Source organism: Peromyscus eremicus, chromosome 16_21 (genome assembly GCF_949786415.1).
Source record: "Peromyscus eremicus chromosome 16_21, PerEre_H2_v1, whole genome shotgun sequence".
Lineage (NCBI taxonomy): Eukaryota > Metazoa > Chordata > Mammalia > Rodentia > Cricetidae > Peromyscus > Peromyscus eremicus.
This window is the reverse complement of record NC_081432.1, coordinates 27,732,392-27,744,440: the sequence shown is the minus strand read 5'-3', so window position 1 is coordinate 27,744,440 and position 12,049 is coordinate 27,732,392. Positions and strand designations below refer to the sequence as shown.

Below are 12,049 nucleotides of genomic sequence, written 5' to 3'. Positions count from 1 at the left end.
AATTCATGGTTGTATACCTACCAGACTCTGACACCAAGTTGTATGTATTCATGCATTCATGTGAGTGTTTGTTTGTGTGTGCTTTTGACTATAGGGGAGATATACCTGGCAGGTGCCCTCTGAGGTACTATGTTTGTGATTTATGAAAGAATATGTATTAATATTATAATATAGTCAAGATACAATGGAGGAGAACATCTTGGCAGCCAAAGAACTGGGCATCTAATGCAATGCACAGTCCTCTCATTTCTTTGTAGCTTACACAGGGATTCAGGGCTCACAATGAAGTGGGCTTGGAGCATGGAAAACAGTACTCTCAGTGCATGGGAAATTGTCTTCTTCATCACCTTCCATCCCCTGAGTGACATGGATCCAGTTGTTGTAGGTTCATCTTGGCACTGGTGCTGTGGTCTGTATGTCAAGTATGTTGCTGATTGGTCAATAAATAAATCACTGATTGGCCATTGGCTAGGCAGGAAGTATAGGTGGGACAAGGAAAAGAATTCTGGGAAGTGGAAGGCGGAGAGAGAGACACTGCCAGCCGTCATCATGACAAGCCGCATGGGAAGATCCCGGTAAGCCACGAGCCATGTGGCAAAGTAAAGATTAATAGAAATGGGCTAAATATAAGAGTAAGAGCTAGACAATAACAGGCTTGAGCTAATGGCCAAGCAGTTTAAATAATGTAAGAGTCTATATGTTTATTTTATAAATGGGCTCTGGGACTGGCCGGACTTGGTGGCGGGAGCTGGAGAGAAATTCTCAAGCAACACACTGGTCATTGGACTTGTTGGGCCCAAAAAATGATTTCTCTGTGGAGAAGCCTATGTTCAGACACCATGTGTGTGTTCCATCCAGGGTTGATTCACCTGAGGAGAGATCACCAGTCAGGCTCTCCACAGAATTCCTGTTGACTGCAATGTGCCCTGCAGCACTGTTGATGACATTCACAATCAGGACACCACCTTCTGTAACTGTTTCAACTGAACAGGTCTTTTTTCCTGCCTTAACTGTCTATTGAGAATGGTGTATCTTGCGTCTCTTCCCATCTCCTATACTTGTTGGAAAGGCAGGTTCACTGGCTTTTCTCTTCAAAGGGAGTAAGGGCTGAAAGGCACCTTCAGTGTTGCCATTTAAGCAGGGATCCTGATACTGCTGATGGCTATCCCAACAGCTCAGTTTGTATTTGAGGATATTGAAGGTTGCCATTAGGTTATTGGGTTGCTTGTGGTTCAGAGATGATACAATCTCCTCATGGGTGTAGCCCATGGTGCACATTGTCTCCATGACCTTCGGAAGGATTTCCTTAGTTTCAGGTGCTGCATGTTCTTTAATGTTGCCCAGCCATCCGCTTTCCTGGAGCTGACATATGGTTATTCTGTGCTGGTTGGGGACCATGAGTAATTGTTCAATGAGGATGATGCAGGGTTTTGACAAGTGGTAAGGAATGGGATACTTTGTGGTGGTGATGACCCTGTACATACCTTCAAAGGTGGTTTCTTCATGTGGAAATTGTCCTGTGACCAGTACATATAGGAGGACTCCCAAGCTCCACATATCCCCCACCAGTCCATCATACGGTTTCCTTGCCAAAATCTCTGGAGCCAAATAGACCAAGGTGCCATAAAATTCCTCCAACATCTGCCCCTCTGCCAGCTGTCTGGCCATACCAAAGTCACAGAGCTTGACATTGCCAGCTCCGTCAATAAGGACATTTTCCAATTTAATATCACGATGGGCAATTCGTTTTTGGTGGAGAAAATGAACCCCTGAAACGACCTGTTGGAATATTGGTCTGACCTCATCCTCCTTTAGAAAGTCTCTGTCCCCAAGGAACATATCCAGGTCCTTTCCTGAAACATATTCCATGATCAGATAAGTTGTTGAACTTGTGTCAACAACATGAAAGAAATGAACTATGTTTCTGTGTTCCACAGATTGAAGTATCTCTACTTCAGTGTTGATGTCAGTCAGAGAATTCTTTTTCTTCTCCAGGACCTTGACAGCCACCTGTGTATGTGTAGGAAGATGGCAGGCAAGCTTCACCTCCCCAAATCCACCAGAGGCTAGAGATGTTAAGATCCTGAAATCCTTTTCAAGGATGTTTTCTTCCAAGGGTCTTGCCATGATGTTCTGCTCAATTAGGACACTTTACCTTGTTGCCAATTCCTGGGACAAACAACATGAAAGAGAATAGTTAATGCAATTTTTGGATGGATGGTTAGTGCTATGAATTCTGTCATGGAATGTGGGACATCCCAAAAAATCTAATGATGCAGGTCAAGGACATAGAAATACTAGAACACAACCTCCAAGCGTTAGGTGAGGAATCATAGTAAAGATCAAATATGGAATTAATGTTGTACATGTGCAAAGAAAAAGTCTGAGATCAGAGATAGAATGACTTGGGCATTTTTCAAGAATGTATCGAAATGAAAAATCCTGGCCCAAAGTGATCAAGAGATTGAAGATAAAAACTTATGATGGAAAAAATGAGAGGATATGTCCCAAGAAAACTACAGTCCTGAGGATCTTTCAGAGATGTTTCAACTATTGGACCCCATGAAATTATAAAGTATGAAAGGAACATATAGACGTGTATGACTATTAATATCAGATAAAAGAAAAACACTTAAAGACTTGAGTCATAAGCCACAGGTGTGGTTGGTAACAAAATTGGCTTCAAGCCAAGTAGAGCCCAGGCTTCTTGGATTCCCTGAATCTATCTACACTTTGGAGAAGAACGAACACTGTGCTGGGGAACTTGCTGGTCAACCTGACACAAACTAGATTCATCAGAGAGGAGGGGACTTCAATTGATGACATGTCTCCATGAGATCCAGCTGTCTGGCATTCTCTCAACTAGTGACTACGGGGGAGGCACTTGCCCATTGTGAGTGGTGCTATCTTTGCGCTGGTGGTCCTGGGTTCTATAAAAAGCAGGCTGAGTAAGCCAGGGGTAGCAATCAAGTAAGCAGCACCCTTCCATGGCCTCTGCATAATCTCCTGCCTCCAGCAGCCTGAGTTGCTGTCTTGGCTTTGATTGGAGATGAACAACAATCTTGCAAGCAAAAGTTCAATAAACCTGTTCCTTCCCAACTTTATTTTTCTGTGTTTTTGTTTTGTTTCTTTGTTGTTCAGTCGTGAATTTTTTTTTCAGCAACAGAAACCCAAATTAAGGCAAACAATAATGTTACAGAAAAAGAAAGCTAAGGAATGTATTCAAACTGATCTCAGTGCTGGTATTACCCTGAGGCCACAACCAAATAAAGAATGTACAAACAGCTGTCCTTGAAGAATATAGTTTGTAAAAAAAAGCACAAGGCCCTGGGTTCTGTCATCAGCTCCAGAAAAAAAAGTAAAATTAGTAACAATCAAATTGGAAAACATCATAGTGAATATGGAGAGTGTGGAGAATGGTCCACACTCAGCACCATGACTAGTGTTCTGTTGTGATATAAGGAAAAAGTTAAAACTAGATGTAGTTTCATGTGAGACAAAGCAGGTCCACAAAAAGAAATAGAATACACCTTGTCTCTTTTGGGTCATGAGGAAGGAGGAGGCTGAGTTTTTGTAAATCTCATATTACCCGTCACAAAGATATGGTAGAAGTAATGAAATAGTGCAGGGAAATATGATCAAGGCAATGTACAGGCATATATGAAAATGTTTTGTAGTAGGAAATCTAGTAGGTCTTTTAAGAAAAGTCCTGGAGACAGATTTTGGGGTAAATGCTGAAAGATCAGAGAGACAAAGGAACAAGCCCCTGCCCTGTCTTATCACCAGGACTCCTCGGCCTGAAAAGCTGTAGTTCCTGTCTCCTCATGCCTTCTATACTTTTCTCTTCCCAGCTATCACTTCCTTCCTAGTGCTGGAATTAAAGATATAGGTGCTTCCCAAGCAAAGGCATGAGATCTCTAGTGCTGGGATTAAAGGCATTTGATTCCCAAGTACTGGATTAAAGGTTGTGCCACTACTTCCTGGCTCTGTTTCTCTCCTAGACTGATTCAATCTCATGTACTCCAGGGTGTCTTTGCACTCACAGAGATCCAGACTAATCTCTGCCTCCCGAGTGCAAAGAGTAAAGGTATGTACCACCACTGCCTGGTCTCTATTTTTAATCTAGTGGCTTTTTCTCTTCTCTGATCACCAAGCAAATTTTACTAAGGGACACAAAATATCATCACATGGTAAAATCAATTTGGGTATGTGTGGCATATACTTAAATATGTTTAAATACAGTAAAATGAATCAAAATGGAAATAAGACACTTAATTTTCAAAATTGATAGGGTAACAATTAATGAAGAATGGGACAATACAGGCACAAATTAACCCTAGAACATAAACCAACACTATAAATATAAATATCAAGCAGTAAAAATAAATCCGAGGGAGCAAAACCAACAAAATTGGAAACATCCTCACTATATTGAGGTCCAGTTGATCAGAGAACTGTAAATCTATCAGGACCATTGTTCCATTTTCCCTGCTGTGTAGCCATCCAACAGTGACTCCAATGTACAAGGACAAGGGCCAGCTGCAGGCAAGTGCCCCTGATGGACTAGTATCTAGTATTCTTCCTACTGCCTCTTTGTAATTTCACCATAACCAACCAGCCAATCATGACTTGTCAGATTGTTTTTTTTTTTTTTTCTCAGCATCTGTACCATAAGAGAGCCCTTGTTAATTTTTATCATGGCTATGATCAAGGCCCACTTAAAACTGAATACTGGAGAGGAACGGTTTATTTGCACTACGGCTTAGTTAGGTATGTTGTGACATTGCATTAGGAGTTCTCTGTCCACCAGTGACTTACTCCTAGAAAGCTTCACCTCTGTGGCTTCCACAACTTTGCAAGCAACACAAGCTACTGGACAACAAGTGCTCAAAAGGCCTGAGATAAGGTAAACAACACCACCAAGGTAGTTTGCATGAGAATTGTCCCTACAGCCTGGGCATTTGCCCACTCAGTTTTTGGCCTATTTGAAAAACCTAAGGTGGTAGAGCCATTGTGTTCTCAAAAACAACAGATTAACTTATACAATGATTCATTCACCTTCTTCCTCTCTCTCTGGAGTTTATTGGAATTACTTACAGGCTGCAGTCCCGCTAATCCAACAATGGGTGTCTTGAACTGAAAGTCGCTGAATCCAGGAGAGGCTTGGTCCACAAAGCTGGATCTCTTGGCTGGTCTTCAGTATTTGCTGGAATCCCAAAGAAGTAGGAACGAATTCCACTGAAAGAATGGGCTTGGTAACAAGGCAAGGGTAAGGGAGAAATGAGCAAAATCCCCTTTCTTCCATGGCCTTATATAGTCATCCTGCACAAGGTGTGGCCAAAATTAAAGGTGTGTCTTCTTGCCTCAAGATCTGGATTAAAGGTGTGTGTCTTAACACCTAGAGATCCTCAATAAAGGTAAGTGTTTCCCTGTTCTTGATCCAGAACAAACTAAGCAAATAATAATAATAATAATAATAATAATAATAATAATGATGATGATGATGATGATAATAATAATAATAATAATCTCTCTCAAGTGTGTCCTCCATTTCTGGATTGTAGTTCATTCCAGATGCAGTCAAGTTGACAACCAAAAATAGCCATCACAGTGGCAGAACTTCATCCCAGGGATTGTGCTTAAGATTAAGGACAATAACTACCCTAGCCTTCTCCATTAACTCTCTCTGCTTTCTGATTTAATTTGAAGATGTGAAGTTTTTAGCTTCCCTCTCAGAAATGCAACATGTCACACAGTATATTATTGTGCCCAGTCAGCTTTACATGCAAATATTGGATTACGCTAATCATTGGTCCAGTTTGTCTGATGTTGTTTTTTTCTTTACTTTCTTGGTTTGTTTATTTGAGAGAAGGTTTCTCTGAGTAACAGCTCTGGTTATCCTAGAACTTCATTTGGAAACCAGGTTGGCCTTGAACTGCAAAGAGATCTACCTGCCTCTGCCTTGAGAATGATAAGATTAAAGCCCAGAGCCACCACCACCTGGTAATATCTGTTTTCTTTTGGACCATAAACACTGCACCAGCACTGGGACTCATCTCAGATATCCTGCTGTTGCTCAGAGTCATGGGAGATTATGATTAGATAGGGCTTTGGGATAGGGCGTGGTGGGTGGAATGTTCCTGTGAATTACAGGCTGCCACCCACCTCTCTTTCCTTGATGTTGGCCTCCCCAAGGCTTGCCAGGCTCACCCTTATGCTTGTATCCCACAGGAAGTGCCACTGTCCTGTCCCACCCCACAACATTACCAGATGTGTCTCCCAGCAGGGCAAGCAGTGCTGCCACAGCACATCAGCCCCAAGTTAGGGTCTGGCAGGTGCACCTAGGACCTGGGCTATTTAGGGTTGACAACAGGTTCTGCAAGACCAGCTCCTCCATGTGCTCCAGCAGTTTGTAGATGGAGCAATTGTTGGGGTTGATGGACTCAAAGCACTGGATCTGTGCCCTGGTAGCACCAGAGTTGATCAGCCTGCTTAGAACTCTTTGGTGATATTTTATTTGTGCACTTCAATAAAGCTTATCTGGGAATCAGTGGAAAAAGTCAGCCAATATATTAAACATAGAGCTCAGGCAGTGATAGTACACACCTTTAATCCTAGTATTCAGGAGGCAGAGAATCATCTGGATATCTGTGAGTTCAATCCACACTGAAATGGAGCCATGTGTGGTGGCTCACGCCTTTAATCCCAGTGCTAGTTAACCAAAGAGGTCTGGAGGTCTGTACAGACAGACAGGAAGTGATAGAGTTGTGTGGAAAGAGGAAGTGATGTAGCTGGGAGGAGTGAGGAAGTAAGGTGTCAGAATACAGAAAGGCATAAAGGCGTGAATATACAGGAAGTAGCTCTCTCTTTGGCTGAGGATTTGCTAGCGGTCAGAATGTGGGTGGCACCTTTGTGCTTCTCTGATCTCTCAGTTTTGACCACAACATCTGGCTCAGGAATTTTTATTAATAACACCATTTAGCAATTCATCTTACAGAGCTCCCATCAGTCATGCAGGACTTCAGAACATTTCTTTAAGTATTTCACATTCAATGGAGTTTCTTTCTTTGAAAATTCTGTTTAGGTTGTACCCAATTTTTAGATGGAGTATTCTTCTTTTGATATCTAGTTAATGATTTCTTTATATATTGTAAATATTATCCCTCTGTTGGATGTGTAGTTAGTGATAATCTTATCCCATTCTATAGGCTGACACTTTGAAGGACAGTGTCCTTTGCTGTGCAGAAGCATCTCAGTTTCATGAGTTCAATTTACTAATTGCTGATCTTAGTATGTGTACTAACAGTACACTCTTCAGAAAGTTTTCCTGTGCCAACGAGTCCAAGGCTATTCTCCATTTTATCTTCTATCAGGTTCTGTGTATCTGTTTTTATGGTGAGATCTTTTGTCTATTTCCAGTTGAGTTTTGTACAGGTTGATCAATATGCATCTATTTGGATTTTTCTACTTTCAGCCATCCAGTTTGACCAGTATCATTAGTTGAAGATGTTGTCAAATTTCCAGTGTGTTTTTCTGGATTCTCTCTCAAAAATCTGGTGTCCATAGGTGTGTGGCTTTATGTGTTGGTCCTCAATTTGATTACATTGATCAGCACATGTGTTTTTGTGGTTCATGCAATTCTCCGATTTATGACTGTAAATCTGTAGAACAACTAAAAAAAGTTGTATCTCTTACACATAATTTATGATTCTGGATACTTTTAGTAATCCTAGGTTTTTTGTTTTTCCATATGAAGCTGAAAATTATCCTTTCAAAATCTGTGAAAAATTGCTTTGGACTTTTAATGGGGGTTGTATTGAGTTTATACATTGCTTATGATAGGATGACTCTTTTTATTATATTAATCCTACAGGTCCATGAGAATGGGAGACCTTTCCATCTTCTGATATCTTCTTTTTTCTTTTTTTTTTCAATCATGAATATTCTTCACTTTCTTGGTTACTTTTATTTTATACTATTTGAGGCTGTTGTGAATGGTATTGTTTCCCTGATTTTTTTCTCAGTTGGCTTTCTATTTTATATAGGAGGACTACTGATTTTTGTAAAATAATTTGTATAAAGCTTCTTTGTGGAAAGAGTGTATCAGCTGTAGAAGTTTGAGTGGAAACTTTATGATCACTTATGTATACTATGATATCATTGGCAAATAAAGCTACTTTAACCTTGTCCTTTCCCATTATGTCCCCTCGATCTCCTTCAGTTGTCTTCTTGCTCTAGCTAAGACATCAAGTCCTGTATTGAAGAGGTATGGAGAGATTAGAAAACCTGTCTTTTTACTGATTTCAGTAGAATTGCTTTGAATTACTCTCCATTTAATTTGAGGTTAGTTTTAGACTTGCTGTAGCCTGTCTCTATTCTGTTTTGGTAAGTATCCTGTCTCCCTAAACTCTTCAGGACTTTTATCATGAAGGGATGTTGGATTTTGTCAAAGGCCTTTTCTGCACCTAATGAGATGAATATGTGGATATGTCTTTCACTTTGTTTGTATGGTGGATCATTTTATTGATATATGTGTCTTGAATGATCTATATACATCTCTGAATGAAAGCTGTTTGATCAGGGTGGATCACGGTGGATGACATTTTGGCTTTTTTTTTTTTTTTGAGTCAGGTTCCTTTGGATTCTTCTGTTTTTTCAACTTACGAATTTTTTTTAAAGATTTATTTATTATGTATACAGCTACAGTGTTCTGTATGCATGTATGCCTGCAGGCCAAAAGAGGGCACTAGATCTCATAGATCTCTGTAGATGGTTGTGAGCCACCATGTGGTTGCTGGGAATTGAACTCAGGACTTCTGGAAGAGCAGCCAGTGTCCTTAACCTCTGAGCAATCTCTCCAATCCCAGAAATTTTTTTAATAAGATAAATATTTATTCATTTTACATACCAATCAAAAACCCCTCCCTCTTCCCTCCTGTATCCTCCCCCCAGCTTTGCCCTCCTTACCCATCCCCCTCTATTCCTACAAGAAGGCAAGGGCCTCCAATGGGGAGGCACATCCAGTAGAGGCACATCCATGTCGTTCCCCCTGCCTCAAGGCTGCATGAAGTGTCCCATCATAGGTAGTGAGCTCCAAAAAGCCTGCTCATGCACCATGGATGGATTATGATCCTACCTCCAGGGGCCCACCAAGTAGATAAAGCTACATAATGTCTTGTCATGCAGAGGGCCTAGTCCAGTCCCATGTAGGCTCCACAGCCATTGATCCAACTTGCATGAGTTCCCACTAGTTTGGTTTGGTCATCCCTGCAGGTTTCCCTATCATGATCCTGATGCACTTGTTCATAAAATCCCTCTTCTCTCTCTTTGACTAGACCTCTGAAGCTCTGCATGGTGTTTGGCCTTGGATCTCTGCATCTTCTTACATCAGTCATTACAGAAGAGCTCTGTGATAGACAAGGTATTCACCGGTCTGATCTATAGGGCAAGCCAGTTTACTGTTTCTAATAGTCCAAGCTGGGATCATCCTTGGGGATTCCTGGAAACTTCCCTAGCACTGGGTTTCTCTCTATTCCCATGATATCTCCCTCTATCATGGTACCTCTTTCATTGTTTTCCCACTCTATCCCTGTGTTCAAGAAGATAAAAAGATTAAGAAATGGAAAAAAAGAGTGGTAACATCAGGGCAAGATCCCTCCCAGTTAAGTTTCTAAATAGTGAAAAAAAATTAAAGAAAAGCTTCAAGCCACGAATAGTGGAACAGGACATTAATGCCGACTCTAGAGAAGCAAAAGCTGGTTGATCACTGAGCTTTATACCAGTCCTGTCTACAGACTTATTTCCAGAGCAGACAAGCACACACAGTGAAGGAAACCATGGAAAACAGAAATCTGGTTATGATGTACTTGAACAAGGGGACCATGTTCCAGCCCCAGTAAGCAGCAGAACTAGGCAGTTTGGCTACATGGTTCTCGCTTTAGAGTCAAGAGTAGAAGAAAGACATTATGGATTCTCCCTCCCCAACTAACCAAGGCCATTAAAGCCAGGCATGTGTCAGGGATGTGTCTGAATGGAGGCATATAGAGGTCATTGCATGAAGCTGTGAATGTGAAGCCTAGAGTGCCTAGACTACCCCTAGATGTTTGACATTCCAGAGCTATGGGTAGGATACCTGCCAAGGACAGTGACTTATAGGGAGTACAACCAGCCCAAGAGAAAGAAGTATGTTGCAGTCAGCAAGGCTGAAAGCAGTTGGGTATCTGAAGAGCTTTTTTGACATCAGACTGGGAGATGCAGAGTTTGGAGTTTGCCCAGCTGGTTTTGATCTTCTTTGGTCTAGAATTTGCTCACTTTTCCCTTCCCTGTATTTTAGACAATAATGTGTATCCTGTGCCATTATATGTTGGAAGGATGAGGTCTGTTTCTTGATTTTGATTTTATAGGGGATTAGAGTTAAAAGATTGCATGAATTTCAGAAGACACTTGGAAGTTTGGATATTAAAAAACTTTTGAGATTGTGATATAAAGTGGAGACTTTTTTAAGTTAAAATAAATAAATTTTGCTTATGTTATTGCTACAGGATATGGGGTCCAGGCACGGGATTGTGGTTGTTTGAGTGTAAACAGCCTGCATAAGTTCCTAGGGAGTGGCCTTATTAAGATGTGTGGCTTTGTTGGAGTAGGTGTGGCCTCCTTGGAGGAAGAGCATCTCTACTGAGATAGGCTCAAGTTTGCATATGTGCTGAAGCCATGCCCAGTGTCTCAGACCACTTCCTGTTGTTTGCAGTATCAAGTTGTGGCTCCTTATTCACTCTCAGCTCCTTCTTCAGTCCCGTGTCTGCCTGCATGCCACCATGTCTTTTCATGATGATGCTAGACTAAAGCTCTGAAGCTGTAAGCGACGCAATTACATGTTTTCTTGGTAAGTTGTCATGGTGTCTCTTCACAGCAAAAGAAACCCTAACAAAGATGGCATGCTGTGTGTTAATTATCATCTGTTTCTGTGTGGTTTTGTTATACAAAAATTTGCACCTATCAGGAGCTGAAACACACCTGTGTGAGGGCTGTAGCTGTTTGAGAGGGTATACACAGTAGGACCTGGCAACTACCCTATCATGTGATAGTAGTTCTTTGGATGTAGGACATGGGCTACTGTGCAGTGCCTGACACCTAGCCCTGCATGTGTTTGTGGAGCTTAATTGGAGAGAAACATATCAGGACATGACATGTCCCTGGTTTAAACGTGGGGACTATGATGGGTAGGCAGGGGTTTATGTAGTAGGTTGTAACAACTACATAATGGGGACTAAAGTTGGGAAAGAAGTGTTATGTAGCAGGACCTGAAATGTAGATTTGTTTGCATATGTTGGGCTTTTACTATAAGCGAGAGACTACCTAGAAGAGACTGTGAACTAAAGTTTGTATGGCAATCATTTTGTAAACAGGACATATCTAATGAGACTTGTAATCTAGATTTGTGTGTGTGTGTGTGTGTGTGTGTGTGTGTGTGTGTGTGTCTGTGTGTGTGTGTGTGTGTGTCTGTGTAAAGAAAGTGAGAGAGAGGAGAGACAAGAGAGGGGTTTTGCTATTGCAGTGGGGGAGGGAATACCTAGCAAGACCTGATACACAGACCTATATGCATATTTGGGGCTTTGTTTGTAGAAAATGTGGTACCGGGTAGGTCCTGAACATTAGCAATATGGAACTCTTAGAATTCATGGTTGTATACCTACCAGACTCTGACACCAAGTTGTATGTATTCATGCATTCATGTGAGTGTTTGTTTGTGTGTGCTTTTGACTATAGGGGAGATATACCTGGCAGGTGCCCTCTGAGGTACTATGTTTGTGATTTATGAAAGAATATGTATTAATATTATAATATAGTCAAGATACAATGGAGGAGAACATCTTGGCAGCCAAAGAACTGGGCATCTAATGCAATGCACAGTCCTCTCATTTCTTTGTAGCTTACACAGGGATTCAGGGCTCACAATGAAGTGGGCTTGGAGCATGGAAAACAGTACTCTCAGTGCATGGGAAATTGTCTTCTTCATCACCTTCCATCCCCTGAGTGACATGGATCCAGT

At 41.3% G+C, this 12,049-nt stretch overlaps 2 protein-coding genes across 2 annotated transcripts in view; both read right to left on the bottom strand.

Annotated features, from left to right (window-relative positions):
• Positions 1 to 12,049, bottom strand: part of LOC131926108 (sperm motility kinase X-like) — a 354,457-nt gene that overhangs the window by 34,861 nt on the left and 307,547 nt on the right. The gene's annotated exons all lie outside the window — the stretch shown is intronic.
• Positions 1,015 to 2,127, bottom strand: LOC131926106 (sperm motility kinase X-like). Its single transcript, XM_059281410.1, has one exon. The coding sequence runs from the start codon at positions 2,125 to 2,127 to the stop codon at positions 1,015 to 1,017; it is 1,113 nt and encodes a 370-aa protein (XP_059137393.1).

Bases quoted from the DNA above. Each gene is read 5' to 3' on its own strand.
- LOC131926106 (XM_059281410.1), bottom strand. From the start codon at position 2,127: ATGGCAAGACCCTTGGAAGAAAACATCCTTGAAAAGGATTTCAGGATC.